Here is a 22,711-nt window from a genome sequence, read left to right as displayed (position 1 = left end):
TCCACCTGGCTGTGTAAACATTGGTAGGTTTATTTAACCTCTCTGTGCCTATTTCCTCATCTGAGAAATGGGAATGAGAAAACTCAGCTCACAGGAGTCGTAAGGAGTAAAGGAAATAATGGGCACTTAACCATATCTCACGTCTGGAGGGTGTACCTAGAAGGAGGTGGTAGACTTTCCTCCTGGTCCCTAACCAAATTGCTGGCTGGGAATGTCAATTAATACAACCCTCATGAAGGCCACTATGGCACTACCAAAATTATATATGCACATATTCTCCCACCCAACAATTCTACTTCTAGACATTTGTCCTACAGGTAGACTTCTACAAGTGAAAATAATATACTTGTACAAGTGAATAATAATATTGCAGTATCTCTGAAAACAGTAAAAGATTGGAAAGAACCTAACTGCCCATGTTATTTAAGTACAGTAAATTAAAATACAAGTTAAATAAAACAGTACATATGCACAGTGGAATATTATGCAGCTGATAAAACTGAGAAGGCTCTTTATGTGCTATTATGGAAAGATTTCCACAATATGCCGTTAGATAAAAAAGCTCAGGGTATAAACCACATCCTTACAATGACTACCAGACTCTAAGTGACCTGGTCCATATTACCTCTGACCTCACCTCCTCTTATAACGTCCATTGCAATCACACTGGCCCCTTTGTTGCTTCCCAAACATCTCAGGTGGGCTCCTGACTAAAGACCTTTGCACTTGCTGTTCCCTCTGCCTAGGATGCTCTTCCTCAGATATCTGCTCGGCTGACTCCTTCTACCTCCTTTAATTCCTTGCTCATGTTCCTTCTCAGTGAGGCCTAGGTTAACCAGCTTTTTTAAAAATTTCACACACACCCCCCCCCCCCCCCCAATCACCCTTATTCTGCTCTATTTTTCCCAGAGTACCTGTTGCCTTCTAACATACTCTGTCATTTACTTATTATATCTTTTAAATTATTTTTCATTGTCTGCCTTCTTCCACTAGAGCATAATCATGACAAGGACAAGGGTCTTTATTTTGTTCACTGTGACATTCTTGGCATCTAGAATAGTGACTTCACGTATAGTAGGTGCTCAGGCAATATTTGTTGAATAAATGAGTGGCTATTACTGAGGACAGCCCATGTACCAAAGAACAAGCTGATTTGGTTTTTTTCTTCTTCAATAGAATGGATTCGAGGTTATGCCTATCATCACGTCATTGTCACTCTCCTGCATTCTGATACATTTTCTCAAATGGGAGAGAAGCAGCTCTCTCGTCATGACCCATAGCCTGGACATCACTGATGGTTGCAGCCAGGGAGGCAGGACCCATGAAGGTGAAGACCCTGGCAGACCTGGGAGCTGGCCTGGCTCTACTACTACAAATCCCCCAAAACTGAGCAAAGGGAGTGGCTCACACATGGGCATAATGCCTGGCATTTGGAATAAGTTCACACACGGGTCCCAGATCCCAGACCCATTGGAATCTCTGCCCATAAATGGCCCCAGAACTGTCCATTGGACAGAGAGCAAGCAAGGCCTGGGAGAGTGGACCAAGAGGAAGGGGCTCTCTTCCCTGAAGAGAAGCTTACCAGCTAGCGGCAGGAGTAGGCAAGATGAAGATAAGCTCCAGGGGCAATACTGCCTCTTGAAAGCTGATGGAGAGATGGGCCTGAAAAGCCAGGATAATTAGTGAAGGGGTTAAACTTTGCCAAAGAGCAAGCCAGCCTCAGCTAGCACCTAGGAACCAGCCCCAGGACAACTGCCCTAGGTGAGAGAAAGAGGGCCAGGGCACAGCTTCCAAAAACAGTGAGAAACACCCAGGGCCTGACTAGTTCCAGCAAGGAATAATCCAGAATTACCCAGAAAGACAATCCTCACCACTGCGGGCCGGATGCTGTTAACCACACCACGCCCAGAGCTGAGGCAGCATCAGCTTGCCCCACCTGGGGCTGGGAAGCCAAGCGGCAGGGTAGAACCTGTACAGGCCAAGGGCAGGAAAAGCAGCAGGCCGAGCATGTATGCTCCCTGAGCAGCCATCACTCAGCCATGTCCACAGAGAGACAAATCCGGGCTCCGGGACTGGTCTACTGCAGGATTTTATGTGCTGTCTTTTCCCTTAATCTCCTGGTTCACTCTCCCCTTTTGGGCCCCATGCATATGGAGGGCAGTCCAGCAAGAGAGACCAGTGACATCTGATTGCTTTTCTTTCCCTCTACTTTCTAGAATTTGAGCAATGCTGCTAAATCACTTTTAGATCTGAAAAACAATTCTGTCTTCCATGTCATCTACCTGCAAGGCCCAGAATACATACAGCCCCTCTGTAAAGCCATCCACGTCTGATCACCGCAGTCCCCAAGAGCTTCTGTCCTGAGAAGCCATGGCCCTTGGCCAAGATCCTCCTCCGCTGACTGTGGGTCAGAGAGAATGGTGCACCTGTCTGATCTCGCTGCACCTCCGCCCCCTTGTCTGCAGGCAACCCCAGGGCATGATTTTCCATAGCACCAGGACTAGCACAGTGCCTGCCACTTAGTAGGTGATCTGAGAAAAGGAATGGAGGGAGGAGGCAATGAATGATGGGTGAAAGACAGCTTTCATTGGGTAAGAAAAAATGTTTGATTCATGAAGGCTTGAATTTCTTTTCTTGGACATGGTTGAAGTCAATATCTTGGGGTCTTGACGGGTCCAGCCAGCTTGCCATGTCTATAGGTCTGGCAGGAGAGGAAAGAGGGAGGTGGTGGAGGAGAGAGAGTGCACCGTCTCCCCTTCCCCTGTCTCCAACTTGATATTTGAGCACAAGGCGAGGGCAGACGGTGTGGCTCAGGCCACTGGCCAAGAGCTCTGCGTCCGCTCTGAGTGTGGCTCCAGCCCTCCAACCTCCACCTGATGGCAGAGATTACAGAGGACCAAAGGCACATTCACTCAGGAGGGGATCGGTTTACCAAGTGTTCCGCAGGCAGACACTGCTCCCCAGGCCTGCCAGCTGCCTCGCACGGCAGGGCCAGCTGAGGGTTCGAGGGCATCAGGACAAGTCCTGCCCCACCCCACCCCGCCCTCCGAAGGACGGTGCTGAGCAGGTGGCCGGCAGATGCTGGGTCACCAGTGTCATCTTTTTTACCCACAAGGTCAGTCAGACCTTGCATTTGAATTCTCAGCACTCTGATTGTTCCAGGAGGTCAGGAGAGGACTCCCTTGTTGGGGAGGAGAAGGTCCCCAGATCCTCCTCAAGAAGGCATTTTGTCACTGCCTCTGTCACTATCTCTGTGCAGACCATCCCAACTGAGACCTATCTTCCTTGTTTCTTGACATATCTACTCAGTGGGGCCAAGAGGACAAAGACCCAACCTCCTTGCCATGGCTGATCCACCCTCTCACAGCAGGGAAGTTCTACCAGGTGGCTAACTCACACCCCTCCTGCTGCAGTGTAAGCCCTTTGTTCTATATGACATGCTAGAACAGGGACAGAGCTTCCAGTAGCAGCTTTGAATTTCTCTGCCCTTTCACCCACCCACCCTGAGGTCACAGACCAGAAGAGCTGGCCTTTCCCACAGCCAAGTTAAGATCTCTGAACAAAAATCAGTTTGGTGCTGAACTCCAGGCTCTCAGCACCAGTGCCTAGAAAATCACCCTCTGCTCGGAGACAAGGGGCAGATGTCTCTCTCCGGGATCCCTGAACCCTTTGAATGAATATTCTGAGCCCACCTGCAATCTTGTGCTCCCCTCTTTTACTGGTTCCTCCTATATTTTACCCAAAAGTTCAGAAGGAAAGAACATCACTCCTATGAATATATGTCACAGGGGCTGTTCTCCCCACTACCTAACTGCCTCACTCCCAATGCAAAGGGACCACAGCTCTCCATCATCCTGTCTGGTCCTGGCTAAGGCAGCTGGAGGCAGAACTCCTGGGCTTTTGGGGAGCTGAAACCCAGCCTCCCTCTCTATGTAATGGGGCAGGTTTTCCACCAGTTCCAGGGCTGGAAAGAGATCAGACCAAGCAGCCTAAATCATTTCAGGCTGTAGATGAATAATCTTTGAGATTAAGGTTTAAAATGATAGAAAACAGTGTGGATCCCTGGCTCTGGTTCCCAGCCCCCCATGTTGGAATCCGCCTCTACTATTTACTCAGGATATTATCTTGGATAAGACCCCTAGCCTCTCTGCTACTGCCTCAGTTTCCTCGCCTATAAAATGGGAATACTAGTATAATCTGAAGTTAAAATGGAAGCATTTGGATCTCAGTTGTGATAGAGGAAAATGAATGCCATATTTCAAAAGTAGGAAAAGTGAGATGACAACCCACAGAATGGGAGAAAATACTTGCAAATCATATATCCAATAAGAGGCTTATTTCCAGAACTCTTATAACTCAGTAACAAAAAGACAAAACCCCAATTTTTTAAAATGTGCAAAAGATGCGAATGGACGTTTCTCTAAAGAAGATACACAATGGCCAGTTAACAAAGACGTCCAACATCATTAATGTTCAGGGAAATGCAAATCAAAACCACAATGAAATACCACTTACACCCACTAGGATGACTAGAATACCAAAGAAAATTGCAAGTGTTGGTGAGGATGTGGAGAAATTTTTCAGACATTGACAGGGAGAAATGTACGATGATGCAGCCTCCTTAGAAAACAGTCTGGTCATTCCTCAAAAGATTAAACATAGAATTACCATACGATCCAGCAATTCCACTCCTTGGTATCTACCCAAGAAAAAATGAAAGCATAAGTCCATGCAAAAAGTCATACATGAATTTCCAAAGCAGTGTTCTTTAAAACATCCCTGAAATGGACACAAGGCAAATATCCATCAACTCATGTATGTATAAACAAAATGTGGTATGTTCACACAATGGGAAATTACTCAACACTAAAAATGAAGTACTGATACATGCTACAACATGGATGAACCTGAAACCATTACACCAAGTGAAAGCTACAAATTGTATAATTCTGTTTACATGAAATATCCATAGTAGACAAATCTATAGAAAGCAGATTAGGGTGAGGGTGAGGGTAGGGACAGAAATGGAGAGTGACTGCTAATGTATAGGAGGTGATGAAAATGTCCTAAAATTAGGTTATGGTACGGTTGCACAACTCTAAATATACTAAAACCCATTGAATAGCACACTTTAAATGGGTAAAATTCTGATATTAAATTATATCAGTATAATATAACTTTCTTATATAATATTGGGAATATATATTATCAGCTGTTAATTTTTTTTAAAAGAGATGGCTAGAAACTGTTTTGTGGCTCTAAACTACACCCACATGTACATCCATATCAAAGGAGTAACAGGGTCAGGAGGTGAGAGTCTCTAAGAGGAACTGGGGGGGAGAGAGTTATTTTGCTATAAGTGCCACCTGCTAGGGGCTCTTCCCTCATCTCAGGGGGTCTGCTCAGTTCAATGTGAGTTGAGTTGGCTGAAGCACGGAGAACATGGGAGATGGTGCCAGGCTCAGGCCTGAAAGTCTGAAGGGTAAGAGGCAGGCAGGGAAAACAGAGTGAGGGGCTGCCTTGGCCACCTCAATCTCAGGCTTTACTGAGGCCAAGAGTGCCTAAGGCCTCCGTGAACTAAAGGGAGAGGAAGCTGCCTGGGGCTGCCTCAGATCCTGTCCAAGAGGGCCACCTGGAGGGCTGAAGGGACTTCCGCAGGTAGAGGCTGGAGGGAGCAAGGATGCCTGGGCTGAGGAAGGGTCACAAACATCTGACAGAGCTGCAGTCACCCACCTGAGGGAAATAGTGAGAGACTTATGGGGAGGTAGAGGGGTGTCTCCAAAACACCTACAAAAGTGCTGCAAGATAGAAACAATCAGCATGTGACACTTTCAGAACCTTCCACTGGCAAAAAGCTCAGAAGTCATATCTCCACACAGAGCAGGCCTCTGCAACCTCACATGGTGCCAAGCAGGCAAGAATGACCTGATCCCTTCCCTCTCCTCCCTTCCCATAAGCCAGGAAACCAGTAAACCTACTGAAACACACACACACACACACACACACACACACACACACACACAGCTGACAGCCAGGTAGATGCCGACAAAGAGGAAGAATGAACTCTGCATGAAGTACCAAGTCACTGGCACTGGGCATATTTGTTACTGGCCGTAGGAACTTTAATTACCTGAGAGTGACCAGAAAGGGCATGAGACTCACCCTAATGTCACTCGGGGGAAGGGGAAGCAAAGGACAGATTTAAAGGGCAGGGGTAAATAAAGTGGCTTTCTAATCACACCCTACCAGCTCTGCTTGTTCAGCCTAATAGTTACAAAACAGCAGCAACCTGTAGGTGTTCGGGGAGGAGTAACCAAGAGAACATATAGCCAATGGGGCCTGGCACAGGGGAGGCACACAGGCCAGCTATCATCTAGTCATTGTCTTGTCATTATTATCACCGTTAGGGCTTTAGAGCTGGAAATCCCCTTTGGAATTCATCCTCCTCACTTCACTGATAAGGCAGCTGACAGCCAGAGAGGGGAAGAAACTTTTCCAAGGTCACACAGCAAGTTGGTGTCAGAGGGAAGTCTCCTGATTCCCAAGAGCGGGGTCCCCAGAACAGAGCCATCTATAGAGTGGCCCAAGGGAGTGTGGGCTTCTCCTTAAGAAGAGAGGGCATGTATACATTCAAAAATCACATTTTTGTCTTCTCTCCTCTAGCATTTTAGTAATAATAATAACAGACATAAATTATCGCCAGCATGATACAGACCAGGCACCCTACTTTTCACATTTTACATCTATTACCTCATTGAATCTTAACAACAATCCTAAACATAAGGTGCTGTTGTTGTACCCATTTTACAGATAAAGCACTTGGATCTCAGAGAGGCAAAGTGACTTGACCAAGGAGCACAGTTATAAACAACAGAGCTTGGAACCAGAACTTCTGATTCTTGATCCACAGTCTTTCTCCCTATAGTAGAGATTAGTCTGTTCACCATTATTTCAGCTTTCCATCTTCTAGGCAAAACTTCCCTGCACTTGTAAGGCATGGATGTGCAACTTGTTTTGGCCAATGAAATGTGAGCAGAAAAAAAGTTATGTCACATCCAGAAAGAAACAGTATGCAAGTCTTAATGTGCTCTACCCACTGATGCAGCAATGATTGAAGCATCTCTGAGATGAAGCCACCACCAGCCTAGAGTAACTAAGATGCACAGAGACCCCGGGCAACCCACACTGGACAGGCAGCAGGGACAAGAAATATGTTTTTGTTGGGTTAAGCCAGAGAATTTGGGGCTGTCTGTTACTGGGCATAACCAAGCCTCTCCTGGCTGATACAACCACTGAGCTATGCTGTTTCCCACTCCACACTCAGGAGTTGAGAAAGTCTGAGAGGGAAGCTCAGTAGGTCCATCTTAGCTCCTCGTAAGTCACAAAAAAACAAAACAGTGACTGCGCTAAAAAGGAAAAAAATCACTACTCTGACACCCTCATTTTACAGGAAATGAAGAAAATCTAAAGAAAAGGAGTTACCAAGGACACCCAGGACCCAAATCCTCTGCCTCCCAGGCCAATGTTTGTCCGAGTCTGTCTGTCTCTCTCTCCATGTCCCTCACCTGTTTCTCTCTCCTTTCTCAGTCTCTGCCTGTTTGCTATGTATCTCTCCCTCCTTCTTTCCTCTCTCTCAAAAAAATCTGAGAATTCTTGGATGAGCCCAGCTCATGAGAAGACACCAGAGACTGGGACCCCTGGTTGCATCAGGAAGACTCTCCCAGCTCAGGCCTAAGAATTTGAGGAGGGGGTAGGTGCCCTACAGAGCAGGACACTCTACCTGAAGAAGGGAGCCTCTCCTCACAGATCCGGGGGGCTGAGAAGCTTGGGAACAAAACAAAGCCCCTTGTCACAGCCCCTCGCTCTGGTGGGACTGCCCACCAAAACAAAGAAAGGCTGCCAGGCATCACGCAGGAGGAGAAATCCAGAAGTGGGGTGGTGACCAGCCCCCTTGCAACCTTAACAAGCCAAGGAACTTGTCCTGTTCTCCCTCCTCTCTTTCTTTTGGCCCTGAGCCATCTGCTGCTTTACTCAGCACGAGCCCCTCCTCCCAGTCCTCTTAGAAGGTTGTGAGAAGCTGGAAACAACCCAGTGTGCAAGGTCAGGGAAGGGTGGGAGTGACTCTGGGGTGGGGAGTGAGGCAGCTCAGGCTGGGTCAACCTTTGGGCTTCTCGGAGGCAGAGGGCAGCCCACATCCCTTGGTGTGGGGCTTGCTTCCGAGAAGGCCTGCCCTAGAACACTCTGGAGGAATCTGGAGACGGCTGTGTGCAGCATAGGCAGAAACACAGGCCCCCTCCCACCCACAGGGAGCAGAGATCTGGGCATGGGGCTTCAGAACTCAGGCCAAGCAGCTAATGGGGCTTCTGGAGGCTGTGAAACGTGGTGTCAGCCAGAGCGCTGAGCTGGCAGGCTCCAGACCAAAGCGGACCAGGACAAAGAGCCCGAAAGAGGGAGGGGGTGGAGGAACAGGCGGCTCTCCCCTCCACCCACCCCAGACCTTCTAGAACTTCCTCCCCACTCAGGACCAAGGCTCCATGTATCCGAAGAGGGACAGCCCAGAGAACTCCTTTCTAGGTGTTATGGGCTGAATCCTTCCGCTCCCAAAATTTTATATGTTGAAATCCTAACCCCAGAACCTCAGAATGTGTTACTATTTGGAGATAGGGCCTTTAAAGAGGCAAGTAAATTTTAAAATATATAGGTGGGCCCTAATCCAGTGTGACTGGTGTCCTTATAAGAGGCGATTAGGACACAGACACACCATGGGAAGACCAGTGAAGAGACAGGGAGAAGACAGCTGAATATAAGTCGAGGAGAGAGGCCTCAGGAGGAAGCAACCCTTTCGACAGCTTGATCTCAAACTTCTGGCTTCCGGAACTGCGAGAAAATGAATGTCTATAGTTTAAGTGTTAAACACTCACTCTTTGTCACTTCATTGTGGTCACCTGATCTAACTAAAACACAAGGCCATTGGGTTCATCAGAGGGCACTGCTCTCAAAGTAAGGAGTTCCCGAGGTGGCAGGCAGCCCCTGTCCCTTAGTCACCTGTCTCAAGGCCTGGAAATGTCTGTGGTTAGAAAGTTCTTAATATTGCGCCTCCACTGATTCTTTCCCTTTCTTCACTTGCCCTCCTTCTGGCCCAAATGTAGGTGAGTCAAAATGGTCCCCAAGCACCCATGGTCACCCCATCCTCGGTCTTCCATGCTCACTCTCCCTTTTCCCTCTATTTCTGGTTCTATTTCCTGGGCCTCTCCAAAGTGAAATGGGCCACCCTGTGCAGTAGCAAGTTCCGATGTCACTTAAGGGTTTGAGATGTTGGGGAGCCATCTGACTTAGGGGGGGGGTTGGATGCTGAATATGCCGAGCTCTAAGGCAGGTGGGAAGGGATGTGGAGTCAGTCCCTTAGATTCAAATATCAGCCCCACTTCTTTTCTCATGACCCCAGGCGACATCATCCATCTTGCCACACTTCACTGTAGTTGCTGGTACAGCAGGAGCTAAGATCAAGCAAAGGTGGTTTCCATACATGGGGACTGCCTCCCCCTTTGGCAAGTCCCTTCCCCTCCCTAGCCTCAGTTTCCCCACTGTGGCAGGAGGGCATTAGATGGGCTCTATGATTGGCCTGGGCGACCCCAGCCTGGAAGGTCAGCCTATAGAGAACAGAAGTCCCCGATGGATCTTCCTTCATTTTGCTGCTGAGATTAGTCAGGGATGTCCTGGCGAGTGGATGAATGCACTAAGCATCACAGTGCCACACACCCTAATCCGGAATTGGGAAGGGGGGGTGGGGATGAGGCAGCGCAGAAGGGGCCAAACACAGGATAGTCGTGCCACTGGGGGTTAAGTCAGGGTTACCTGAAGGGCTTCCCAGAGAAGCAGGAGCTCTGACCCCAGTGCTGGCAGCCCCTCACTACAGGGAGGGGGCAAGGTGGGGCCCAGGCCAGAGATGATTCCTGTTCCAAAGTGCCTGGCTCAGGGCCCCTCCTCAGCTCTGAGTCACCTGGGGGGCTCCAGAGCACCTGGCATGGCCTCTCATCCACTCCCTGGCCAGGCCTGAAATAGGAAAGGCAGGCTGCTTCCAGAAATGGCCTCATCTCACCTTGGACACACTACCCCGCACCTATTTTGAGAGGCCCCTCACCAGAGGCATTCCTGAGTGAGCAGCCCCTCACCCTCTGGCACCATGGCTGCCATGTGGCAAAACCAGAGCTGGCTCCCAAGGTTTTCTCCTTTAACCCTGTCTGCAGACCCTTGAGATGCTGCCACAGTCACCACTGATGTGCCAGAGAATCATGAGAAAACAGAGCAGGCAGCCCCTCTGCAACTGCCGATCTCCAAAAGTTGTTCACTGAATTCCCATTTTACAGCAGAGTAAACTGAGGCCCCAAGAGGATGGTATCTTGTCAAAGGATTTGAACCCCAGTAGTTTAACTCTGGAGGCCACATTCTTAACCTCTATACTAAACTGCCTCCCATTAAAATTGCTACAATAACCCAATGACGTGGATACTATTAGCGTCCCAAGTTTGTAAATGAGGAAACTAGGACACCGGAAGGCTATATAATCTGACCAAGGACATGCAGCCGCAGAGGAGAGAGCTGAGATTTGGACCCAGGCAGGCGGGCTCTAAAGCACACACGCTCACTCCCTGCACTGCAGCACCTCAGTGTCAGCTGGCCTCTCCTGGTCCAGGACCTCCCGGAGAACAGGCAGAGCTGCCCTGGGCACCACATCACCCCCTAGGCCACTCCCGCAGCCCTGGCAGTACTCCAGAGACTGGCCAGGCCCTCTCCCAAGCTCCAGCTTAAGCATCTTCTGAACAGCCCAGAATCTTGGGGGTTAAGTGCTCCTACCCCAGCTGGCACATGGGGAAACTGAAGCACAGGGACTTGTCCACAGCTAGGGAGACAGACACAGGCCTCCTGTTTCCCTCTCTTGACTGGAGTATTGGCCAGAAGAAAATGCTTTTACCTCTGGGCCCCAGAATCTTCTAGAGGCTTCCAGAAGTATACCCAAAGCAAGAGGGAATAATGCTCCTGCTCCCATACCAGGGCCAGTCACAGTTTGCTTTCCTGGCCCTATGGGGGTTACAGCCCCGCAGCAGCAGGGAGAACACAGTGGGACAGATGGGGTCTGCCCTGGGGACCACCCCAGCTGCACAGGTCCCCTCCCAGGCCAAGCCAGGGCAGAGGACATCACAGCCGTGAGCTGCCTCCCCTGCCCACCCTTTAGGCATAGAGCCAATTCTCAGCCTCCAGACAGGAGCCCCTCTGTCCCTACAGGACAGCTGACCTTTAACTGGCCAAAAAGTCCCACTGGTTCCATTCCCTGCCTGGAGGAGTGGGTTGCAAGAGAGAAGAGGGCAGGCCAGGGGGTGGGAGAGGACTCCAGGCCTCCCCTCACCCTCTCCTTCCCCCTCCTCGCTGCCTCTCACTGTCCCCTCTGCCCCCTTCCTTCCCTCACAGCTGACTGTGTCCCAAGCCCTGACCTTCCACAGCCACTCTCTCTTCCTCCTCAATTATTTTCCCTTTTATTTGCCTGGCACTTTAGAGTTTACCAAATGTTTTTACATTTATCGTGGCATTGAATCCACACCGGGGAGAGATGGGGAGACATTGAAAATTCCTTCAAATTGCCAAGTGTTCTTGTTAAAAATGCAAACATCCCCAGAAGAACAACAATTAGGCTGGCAGCCACCGGTACCTCAGGACTAATTCTTTCAGCCTCTGCCTCCTCCTCAGCCACTTAGCACAAGTGTATGGGGTTGGGGTTGGGGTTGGGGGAGGAGGATGGAGTGCTTTTGGGGGGCTGTCTGGACAGGGTGGGGAGGGCTCTGGTGCGGTGTCTGCACCCCTTGGGGGAGGAAGGGCAGGGAACAGGGTAGGTATGAGGAGAAGCCTTCAACTTTGCAATGTTGCACAAAAACAACATGCTCTCACCGAGCCCTAAATTGTAGCCCAACCACTGCTCTCCTCCGGCATCGCTCATTCTGGAGTCTCCAAGGTCAGAGGGGGAATTTTTATGCAAGAAAAAACTTTAAAGACTTTCAGGGTGGAGTCCACAAATCCAGAACCTGGGAGAGGGAGGTGGGAGGCAGGGTGAGGGTGCCTGCTTCTCCCTAACCCAGCTCTGCCACGGGGACCAGGGTCCCCAGGATAGGGCAGCCCCACCCCAGAACCAGCACAGGCTGGAAGGAGAATCCCATACACTGGGCACTGGTGACCTTGAAAGGACACATCCCCAGTCATGGGGGTAAAGCAGGAGATCCTCCCTTCAAAGAAGTCTCAGTTACCCCAACTGAAAACTGATGGAGGGGTGGGCCGATGGTCCTGAGGGTCCTCCCAGCTCCCACATTCCAAGGTCCTGGGGTCAAATCACGGAAACAAGCTTGCGGCCAAACCCCAAGCAGGGCGTCTAGAGAGTTCCTGAGCTCCAGGCATGCTCACTTTTGGAGGCCCCGCCCCACATCCCATCACATATTCAAATGAACCATATAAATAAACAGAACCCACATATAGCTCTCAAGAGTTGAACTCTTGAGAGCTATATGTGGCAGTTGACCCCAAGTGGCAGCTGACCATCTGATATAATGTTAGGTTTCGTAGCTAAACATGTATTAATTTCAATTCTGTAGCTTTCTTTGCAAATTTTGGAGCTTCTCTGTTTGTTTCCAGCTCTCAAACATTTTCGTTGGCTGCCGATGAAAGCCTGCAGGCCCTTGATGCTGTGTCTACATTCCCAGTGCCCTGACCCCAGAGAACTCAGGCTGTGAGCCTACAGCAATGCAACAGTGGGTCTTAAAAGAAATCTAACAAATGCTGCGTAGGCATCCAGGGGGCACCTCAAGGTCCACTCAAGGCCACCTGCTCTAAGGAGCCCTCCCAGGCCACTCTAGCTAACAAGAATACCGCCCCTGCCAACCTCAGAGCATTCGCCATCCATGGGATTCATTTGGCACCAATGGCACACTTTCGGTGTGGCTGGCTGTGTTTTTTTAGCTCTGTCTTCATTATTTAACACTCATGTCTTATCTTCTCCCACTGAACAGTGAGCTCTCCAAGGTGCCTCAGACCTCTTCTCTGCCTCTCCTTTGAAACTGGTATGGTGTCACAGCCAAACAAGAGAGCCAAGGCCCTCTGTGCAGGGGCAGGAAGCCACTGGTCCCACCTACCCTCCATGCCATCATCGCGATGCCCATTGAAGTTGTCATAGGAATCCCAACGGATGAGGGGGTCAGAGGTATTGTAGTCCACTGACACGCTTGGCCCGTTCTCCAGGTGTTCCATGCCTAAAAGAATGGGAAAGGATGGGAGGACAGTGGGAGAAAGAAAAAAGAGATCAGCAGCTGGAAAAACAGAGGAAGCCAACAAGATCCCCCAAGGATGCTCCCTAAGGGACTTCTCATTTTCTTGACCCTGGAGGGGCGGGACCAGTGGCTTCAGTTGGACAGAGAACCCAGGGGTCTGGTTTCTTGCATTCTTGAAGAGGCTCATACCAGGTCATAGGGATAAATCAGGACAGGGCACTGAGCAATAAAGACCCCTGCCCCAAGAGAAAGCTGGGGTCCCTCTGGCTGAGTTCTGCCTCTTTCTTTTCTGTGTCCTGGAAGCAGGGCAGAGAGACCAGAGGGTGCCCCTGAAGTCAGGGGGGTGTGGGAGAAGCAGGGCTCATAGCCTTGACATTGAGAGGATGCAAGGTCATCCAGGCCATCTCCCCTGCCCCGTTCTTAAGATGCTCTCTACTCCAGGTAGAAATCTGAGGGCAGAGGCAGAATTGCTCCTACACATCCAGAGAGAGCCCAGGATGAAGACAGCACAAGCTGCAAGTCAGACATTATGGGGTGCGTCGCCTCCCTGACCTGGCAGTCCTTTCTTTAATCCATCCAGAGTCCTTCTGTCTGTAATCTAACTTCATGTCCTCCCATTCTGTCCACAAATAAGATGGAGAACAACTGGTCTCCACATATAACCAGTCTAAAGGCTTAAAGGCTATTATTAAGTTGGTCTTCTCATCTTCAGGTTGAACCACCTCAGTTTTCAGAAATACTTATCGGTTACCCAGCACCTTTGAGTGTCCCCTCAGCCACTCCCTCCATCTTCCATGGCCCTCAGTCTCTAAATATAATAGCATGATGACCTAATAGGACTAGAACAGTTTATCCAACCCAGCGCCTCTCTGTCTGCTTTTTTATTTTTATTACCCAGAGATTAAGTCACTGGTTCATGTTTAGCTGGGGGTCCACTATGATACCCAGATCTTTTACTGTTGGCCTGCCTTTCAATCACAGGTAACTTGACAGTTATAGAGCAGACCAGTGATAGAATGGTGAAGGAGGGGTGGGGACAGGCCAGGATAGAGGGAAGGGAGGGAATGATGAATGGATTCTAACTTGACTTATACCTTGAATTTTCTCTGGTCCATAAGAAAATACAAATTCCACCTTTCCATATTCTGGAAATCGATCATCTGAAAAAAAGGAAGGAAAAACAAAATGGGCAATTAATTTCTAAAAAGGACTCCATAAAAGATTTTCTTCTAGAATAAAGTAACACACACACATTGATAATATATTTATATATATATATGAAATATATATAGATATGAAATTAAGTCTCTTGTCCTCCCTAGCCCCAGTCCTACATAGCTGAGGTAACCATTTCGATTTCTTTTTCTACTAGTGGTTACCTCTAAGCCTCTAAATAACAGCCACAGTTTTTATGACACTATTTCTAGATACATCAGTTTTAAATAATCCCTGTTGATTCATCACTATGAAGATGAATAATTTGGCTCACTTATACTACTCCCACCTCCCCTCTTCTAAAATCTGGTATTGTTGCCCGGCCAGGAGTGGCTCAGCTGTTGAGCATCGACCTAGGATCCAGGAGATCGTGGTTTGATTCCCAGTCAGGGCCCATGGCTGGACTGCTGGCTCGATCCCCAGTTGGGGGCGTGCAGGAGGCAACTGATAATGACTCTCATCACTGATGCTTCTATCTCTCTCCCTCTCCCATCTTCTCTCTGAAATCAATAAAGAGATAGTTTTTAAAAAATAAAATCTGGCATTATCATCATCATTTATTCTGATTACCTTTGAAACTTTAAATACTATAGTTAAGCCTCTATTTCTTGATCTGTCCATTTTTTTTTCAAATCTTTTTTTCTTAATATATCTTTATTGATTTCAGAGAGAGAGAAAGAGAGAGAGAGAGAGATGATCAATGATGAGAGAGTCGTCATTAATCGGCTGCCTCCTGCACACCCCCGACTGGGGATCGAGCCCGCAACCCAGGCATGTGCCCTGACCCGAAATCGAACTGAGATCTCCTGGATCCTAGGCTGACGCTCAACCGCTGAGCCACGCCCAGCCGGGCTCTGTCCATTTTTTGATGGTGTCCTGACTCCCGCTATACTAGAGGAGTTTGTGCCCTCCCTTTCTTCCACCTCTCACCAACCCTACCTTTATTGTGTCAACTATTCCTTTATTTTTCCTTGTTAATATTGATAACATTCACTCTGTTCTGTAATTATAACAGCCTCTTCTGTCTTTACCCTCCTGGCTCCAATGCAGGGAAAGCACATCACAGGACACATCCTTCTCCTGTACAAGCCACACTACATGGGGGGGGCCCTCCTCCTCCAAGTCCGAGCCCCATTCCCTGCTCTCCACCTGAGCCCAATCTGGACACAGATCATCATACACTGCTTACAGCACGTGAAGTTACGTCAGGGATGGTGTCCACTCCCTAGGGGACCCATCATGCCTGTGCATGTCTGTCACTGCAGGTGTCTGTCACTTCACAGTATCATGTTTGTGTGTCCCGTTCTCCCACAAGACTGAGCTCCCTGGGGTTATGGACTCATCTCTTTCTCATTGTATCCTCAAGGTCTAGCACACGCCTGGCCCATATAGACACACAAGTGACATTTGGTGGATAGATGAACGGATGGATGGATTTGGATAGGTAAGTAGATGGATAGATAGATTTGGATGGGTGGGTAGATAAGTGGATAGATGGATGGATGGATGGATGGATGGATGGATGGATGGATGGATGGATGGATGGATGGATAGATGGATGGATGGATGGATGGGTGGGTGGATGGGTGGGTGGGTGGGTGGATGGGTAGGTGAGTAGATAGATCAATGGATGGATGGATTAGTGGGTAGGTAAATGGATGGATGGATGGATGGATGGATGGATGGATGGATGGATGGATGGATTTGGATGAATGAGTAGATAGATGGGTATATGAAGAACTTTAGATGGGTGAATGGGTAGGTGGGTAGATGGAAGGAAAGATGAATGGATGGATGAATGGATGAATGGATAGATGGGTGTGGATATGTCTCAGTCCTGAGTGTGATATAGATGAAACTTAAAAAGGACAGTGAAAAGAAGCAAAGGGAGACCCTCCCTGACCACCTCCACTTCCCTCAGAAAATGGTTGTCCCTTCCCTGCTGCCACGCTCCCCGCCCCCTGCATAATTGCTCTTCTACCCTATGATAGAATTATCCCTTGCTAAGTCTACCTCTCTACCTAATGGGCCCACCTTTGAAGGCATCATCAAGGTCCTCCTTCCCAAAGACAACCCCCAGGTCATGGATGGCACAGGTATGGAACTGCACACGGAAGATGACATCTCGGGCTGGGCTCCGGAACTTCTTGTGGTAGCACTTCAGCTGGATGAGAGAGAGAGCAGAGCCCATCAGGGGCCCAAGGCTGGGAAACTGGGTCCCAGGGGAGCTTCTTTACCAGCTCCAAGACTGGGCCCCCGAGGTTCACCCCAAACCCAGTGAAGGAGGTGTCACCAACACCAAACAGAATCTTAAGAGATCTCTGGGGAAACTTCTAGAAGACCAGAGAGTTAGAAGCCAGTCTTATCCCATGGGACAAAAATGCCTCTCAAGAATTTCCTGCATACAGATTGGAATGGAAAAAGTATGGGTGGATTTAAAAAGGGCTGAAGTTAGAATTGAGCGAGTCCTAGTCACCAACAAGAAGCCAGGAGGTAACAGCTCCCACTGAGAGGCATTTTCCTGGAGCTGTTTCAGAACAAGAGGTAAGCCTAGTAGAAGGGATGTCCAATTCCAAGGCAGGAGAATGAACAAGGGTTGTGGGAGGCTGGAAGGCCTGCAGGAGCCCTGAGAGCCTACAACCCCAAGGCTGGTGGAGGAGAGCAAGAAGAGAGACAGAGAGACAATAAACAGGGAGGGGCTAGAGACAGAGGGGAGTCGCTCACCAAGATGTCTCCCTTCAAAAGCAGCCCAGGCTCGATGGTGATGCAGATGCTGGTCTGGCTGTCTCCTTGGACATTGCTGGGGGGGGCGAGGGGGGCAGAGAGAAAGAAGGACCACTGGGGGGGCAGTGCATTTTCTCCCTGCTGCCCCTCTGCCACCAGGCTAGTGGGAAACCTTGCTGACTTCATCCCTTAGCCCTCTCCTAGAAGAGATTCAAGGCAACACACACACACACACACACACACACACACACACACACACACACACACACACACACACCCTGCTCCTGGTCCTCAGCCTCGGAGCTCTGGCGTCCGGACTCCCGTTCCCATGGAATACTTACTAGATGCCAGACGTGTAAACAGGTTGCATGGCCTGGTAGATCCGGAGAAATGGGCGACACCCTGTAAGGAAGGGTGGTTTAGCTATGACAGCAGCAGCAGTGGAAGGGGGAAGAGGGAGAGAAGAGAGTGAATGAAGTGGAGGAAAAAGGAAGGAAAAGGGGAGGGCAGGGAAAGAGGAAAAGAGGGAGAAATAGAAAGAGAAAGGGGAAGAAACACTAGCTTTTCATTTGAAAGGCATTTTAAGTTTACAAAAACATTGCCCCATCCATCATCTGCCAGCAGGCATTGCAAGTATCAAACCCATTTTGCAAATGAGTAGAGTGGGGCTAAAGGAAGCTCAGGAAGCGGTGCCCTTGAGATCCCAATCCAAGCATATATTTTTACCACCTATGGCTGCCTCTTCAGAGAAGGAGAAGGAAGACAGGAGGGGGTGGGGAGCCAGAGGGCTGGGACCAGTACCTCCTTTAGACTCGAAGTTGGGGATGCCGTGCATGATCACATGGTGCAGAAACAAGGGCTTGTTGTTCATTTTGATGGTGCCAGAAAGCAGGCCGCTGAAGTAGTGCACATACCTGGAGCAGGACAGGGGCAGCTTCAGCCAAGGAGGTCTGAACCGGAGCAAAGCCATCCCATGTTCTCTTTCCCACCATAACGCTGCCTTAGGTTGCCCTGCCTAGCCCCCTGCCAATACCCCAGGCCTCCAAGTGGCTGGGTCCTGAGCCCTGCACAGTCCTCCTTTGCTGCCTGGAGCCGCAGGTAGGGAGAGCAAGTAGGTACTCCTGGACCTGGAGCCAGGTCAAGCAAACCCTAGATTTGGGGTTCTCTAGCGCCCCCTGGTGGTCAATGTGAGCATCTCTTTCCTGCTTCACTCCCAGCACAGGAATCTCCTGTTGGACCAAAACTCCTCCCACACATCCCTGACAGGCACCCTTCAACTGCTCACTACTGCACAAGGCAGACTGATCCACTATCAAATAGCTCTGACACCCTTATACCAAGCCCAAATCAAGCTGACATTTATACGCACAGGCTTTCGGTCAGCTCTGCACAGCCCCACCAGCCACATGACACTCCAGCAAATATTAAAAGCATAATAATTATAGTCTTTCAGTTTTTTATATCATGCTGAAGTGTATGAAAGTCTTTCCAGAGCATTTTATTTGGTGTTGTAAAATACCTAACTTCCACTAAGTATTTCTATCTCTGGGGTCAACATCTCCCAGGTGTTTTTTTAACAAAGCTCTTGTTGGAAGAATGGAAGGATTAATCTATTCCCACTCCTAAACAGAAAGGAGAAACTAGGTTCAGAAAGGGTCGTTAGCCTCCCAAAAACACACAGCACACGCACACAAAGCTGAGAGCGAATGGGAGAGAGGAAGGAAGTCTGACTCCAATGCATCTGCCAGAACAGAAGCCAATCCTTCTGCCATTGGCCGGTGCTTCCCCCTTTTCTGACTGGCCAGAGGACACCGAGTTGGGTCAGCCTAACCAATCAGAATGCATCTGAGCTCTGAGGGGGTCAGCGTGGGCTTTTGAGGTGGGTGAGACCAGAACTCGCATGACTATGATAATAGTCTCCTCCTATATCTTGACTCCTTGGCCCCCCTCCAAGCCTGTGGGCCTCTGTCCCTGGGCTGGGGTGGGGCCACCTTGGACAACCCAAGCAAGATAATCTGATGGGCAGCGCCAGCTCCTATTCAGGCCCCTGCCCAGCCCCCAGCCCCATTACTCAAACCGGAAACCTGGAATAGCGGGTTCCTATCAGAACTTCTGATCATGCCAACAGGATGTGTCTGTGTGCTGGGGACAATGAGTCCGGGGGTGGGGTGACAATGAATGGGGGAGCTGCAGGCCAAGCCCCTCCTCCCTCTCTCCCTGCCCTCTTCTCCTCCAACAGCCTCATGCCTTACCACTGACACTGCCAAGAAGGCGGGAAAGTGGCAATGAATGCATGGTAAATCCAACAGTTGCACTTTCACATTTGGGCACAAACGGAATTACCCACCCATAAGCAGATGTAGGTGCAGATATGAGCTGCAAGGCAGACGAGATAATGTACACACACACACACCGAGCACTGCGGAGTCCTTGCATAACCATATTCCTGAGAGGTAGCACTGATTCCCCACTCTCCAGGTTTTCAGCTTCAGGGATATGACTACTCTGCCTGCTCTCTCCAAGCCACGTTGTGCCATTGTAACATCACGCTCCTCTGTCTGTATCCCTTATCCAGGAGCAGGTACTTGACCAATATTCTTCTCTCCCTAAGATTTCTTCCCTGGGAACATTCTCATTGATCCACAGCTGCTGTGTCTGGCAGCCTAGCCAGAATTTTCTGCACATAGAGACATCCGGTTTCTAATCCAGCTGACCTGAGGCTGGCTACCAGCCGTCCTGTGCCAACAGTATGACACTGGGTTGCCTGAGGACTCACTCACTTTTGCTAGGGCTTCCTGCTACAATGGTAGAAACAGTCCCCAGCAGTGCCAGCACACTTCTAGAAAGACAAGGTAAGAGTGACATGAGCTGGGGACACTCCAGCATGGAGTGTCTGGGAAGCTCCAGGACATGCAGCAAGGGGGTCCTGCCTGCCAAGTGTTTGGAAGGGCTAGAAAAGTCAATGGGACACTGTGGCCTCCAGGCCTGTGTACTTGCTGTCCCCTTTGCCTAGACCTTCTACCCCAGACCTGCACTCAGATGCTTCCTTCTACCTTTCTGACCTCACCTCACACATCATCTTCTCAGAATGGTCTGGCCCTTTGAATCAGCCCCTAATGCCCACTCCCATCACTCTCTCGTGGTCCATCATGTTCTGTTTGGGTTTACTCCCTTCAAAGCTCTTCTCACTAATGACCTTGATGGCTAATTCCCATGGGTGTAATCCACCAGAAGGTAAGCCCCAAGAGACCTTGCCTGAGAGATTCAGCACCATAGCCCCAGTGGGTAGCCCAATATGACCCATCACGGTCAGGTGTGATGGGCCCATAGCTCCAGTGACACAGGGGGCAGGGCCTGAGTCCAACTCTCCAGTTCTCCACTCTGGGCCTGGGTGTCCACCATTCTGGCTCCCACTCACCTGCAAACTCCCAAGGCCCACCTGGTCCTGACACTACCTGTGCCTTCCTGTGGATCAGACATCACTAAGCTGCATGGTACCCACAAAGTTGAATGCAGTGGTAACCCTCAGGATGGTGGATGGCACAACCAGGGGGTAGCTCCCTGAGTACATCCTGGCTCTGCCACTACTCTCTGTGGACCCTGGCCATGGCATACCCCTTCCCTCTGGGCTCAGGCTTCTCTCCTGTAAAATGGGGATGCCCTGGATCATCATGTGGTAGCTCATCATTATTCAGCTTTGGGCTAAAATTCACCTCCTCCGAGAGGTATTCCCTGACCATGACCATTAAAATAGCCCCATTCCCCTCCCGTCAGCTCTCATCGCAGCAGAATTCTACCCTCTTTCCTTCTTAGGACTAATCATTATCAAACTGTCTTGTTTGTATATTTACTTGTGTAATGTCCACCCTTCTCAACAGACTATCAGCTCACTAGGGACAAAGGCCTTTGTCCTGTTCAACTAGAAATCTCTAGCACTTTGAACATAGCACACTGCCTAAAATTTGCCAAATGAATGACTGAGTCCCTCCTTCCTGCCGTGGCTGTTGAGGGCTCTAATGAGACCACATAAAAGGTGACTGTTATTGTGAGTGTGTGTGACCTCCCCAGGGCAGGCAGCAGGGACCTCAGCCTCCTGCAGACTCATCCAAACACTGAAGCAACCCTGTTCCCAGGACCAAGAATGGCACTGCCTTCTCATACAATACACCTTCTTATACCCCAACCAGTGTGTCCCCACCGATACCCTCTCTGCTCTCCAGCCTCAGGAGCCAACTTCCCTGCCCACCTGAGGGCACAAATAGCTGCTCATGGGCTCACCCAAGTCCCTGAGCTCAAACCCCTTCAGGCTGGTCCCTGAACATGCATGTTTAGTACACTCCTACCTAGGCATGCTGTTCCATCCCCCATGGGTACATGAGGCTAGTCCCCACGTACAGTGAGCACACACATGTGAACATTGGGCTGCAAGACCCACCTTCTCTGGGATGGCTGGCCAATGGGCACAATCTTATCCTCATAGAAACGCTTCATTGCAAACCGGTCCAGTGCCTGGTCAGCGCTGGGGGGAAAAACAGGTGGTCAGATGAACCAACATCCAAGTCCAAGAGCCCCTTCAGCCCCCTCCTCAGCTCCCCAGGCCTGCAGGGTCCTCCAGCCACCCTGTGCTGAAACACTTTCGGGAAAAGAGAGCCTCAGCATCTCTCCATCCCCTGTGTTGCAAGGGGCTTTGGAGCCAGACAACTAGGAACCCATCTCTAGTCCACCCTTTAATTACTACCCCTGTACCTTGGAGCAGGTTATTTAATCTTTCTGAACCTCTTTTTTTTTCCTCTCTCATGTCAAATGAGAGTGATAGTTGCCTTCCTCAAAGTTTGTTATGGCAATCAAGTGGGCTGACATCTCTAAAGAGCTTGGCACATAGTAGGTGCACAGCAAGCACTCACCATTAAGCAAAGATTAGGCTAAGGTGGATTTCTTAAAGTTGCAAAATTGCCATCCCACTGGCAAGCCCTCCACAGAACACTCTACCCTTCCTCGGAGGGCTTTCAGAGAGATCATTTTAAATGTAGTGACTGGTCACATAGCTTACCTTGTCTTGACTTTCCCAACAACTTCCCATCACTCTTAAAATAAACCCCAAGTCCTTATCAAGTCCTACGAGGCTCTCAGGTTCTGCCCCCTTCCACTTTCACTTCCTACTCCTCATGCCCTCACTCACTCAGCTCAAAACACGCCAGCCCCTCATGTGGCATTCCCACCACAGGCCTTGGTCCTTCCTCTCCTCTCTGCCCAGACTTTACATGGCTCAGCCAGTCCCACCCTCCTCTGCCTATTTTCGGTCTCTGCTCAAATATCACCTCCTCCAGAGGCCTCCTCTGACCACTGTCCTGCTCTGGTATCCTTTCTTTCACAGAACTTATCACCTGCTATTACTGATATACTTGCTTATTTACTTAGTGTCCATGGGGACAGTGGCCTGGCTTTGCCCACTGCTGTATCCCCAG

General features: G+C 49.7%; 1 protein-coding gene across 7 annotated transcripts in view; it reads right to left on the bottom strand.

The window, feature by feature from the left end:
• TNS1 (tensin 1) overlaps nucleotides 1-22,711 on the bottom strand; it is a 190,766-nt gene that overhangs the window by 58,101 nt on the left and 109,954 nt on the right. For all 7 annotated transcript variants that reach the window (XM_087819600.1, XM_016196775.2, XM_016196776.2 and 4 more), the window contains 7 exons: nucleotides 21,682-21,765; nucleotides 18,048-18,160; nucleotides 17,588-17,648; nucleotides 17,247-17,322; nucleotides 16,557-16,686; nucleotides 14,402-14,467; nucleotides 13,173-13,289 (listed from right to left, as the gene is read on the bottom strand). In XM_087819600.1, the coding sequence (XP_087675726.1) occupies nucleotides 13,173-13,289; nucleotides 14,402-14,467; nucleotides 16,557-16,686; nucleotides 17,247-17,322; nucleotides 17,588-17,648; nucleotides 18,048-18,160; nucleotides 21,682-21,765 (647 nt within the window). The remainder of the gene's footprint in view (nucleotides 1-13,172; nucleotides 13,290-14,401; nucleotides 14,468-16,556; nucleotides 16,687-17,246; nucleotides 17,323-17,587; nucleotides 17,649-18,047; nucleotides 18,161-21,681; nucleotides 21,766-22,711) is intronic.

This window comes from Miniopterus natalensis, chromosome 8 (assembly GCF_054644295.1).
Source record: "Miniopterus natalensis isolate mMinNat1 chromosome 8, mMinNat1.hap1, whole genome shotgun sequence".
Lineage (NCBI taxonomy): Eukaryota > Metazoa > Chordata > Mammalia > Chiroptera > Miniopteridae > Miniopterus > Miniopterus natalensis.
This window is presented reverse-complemented; position numbering and strand designations above follow the sequence as displayed.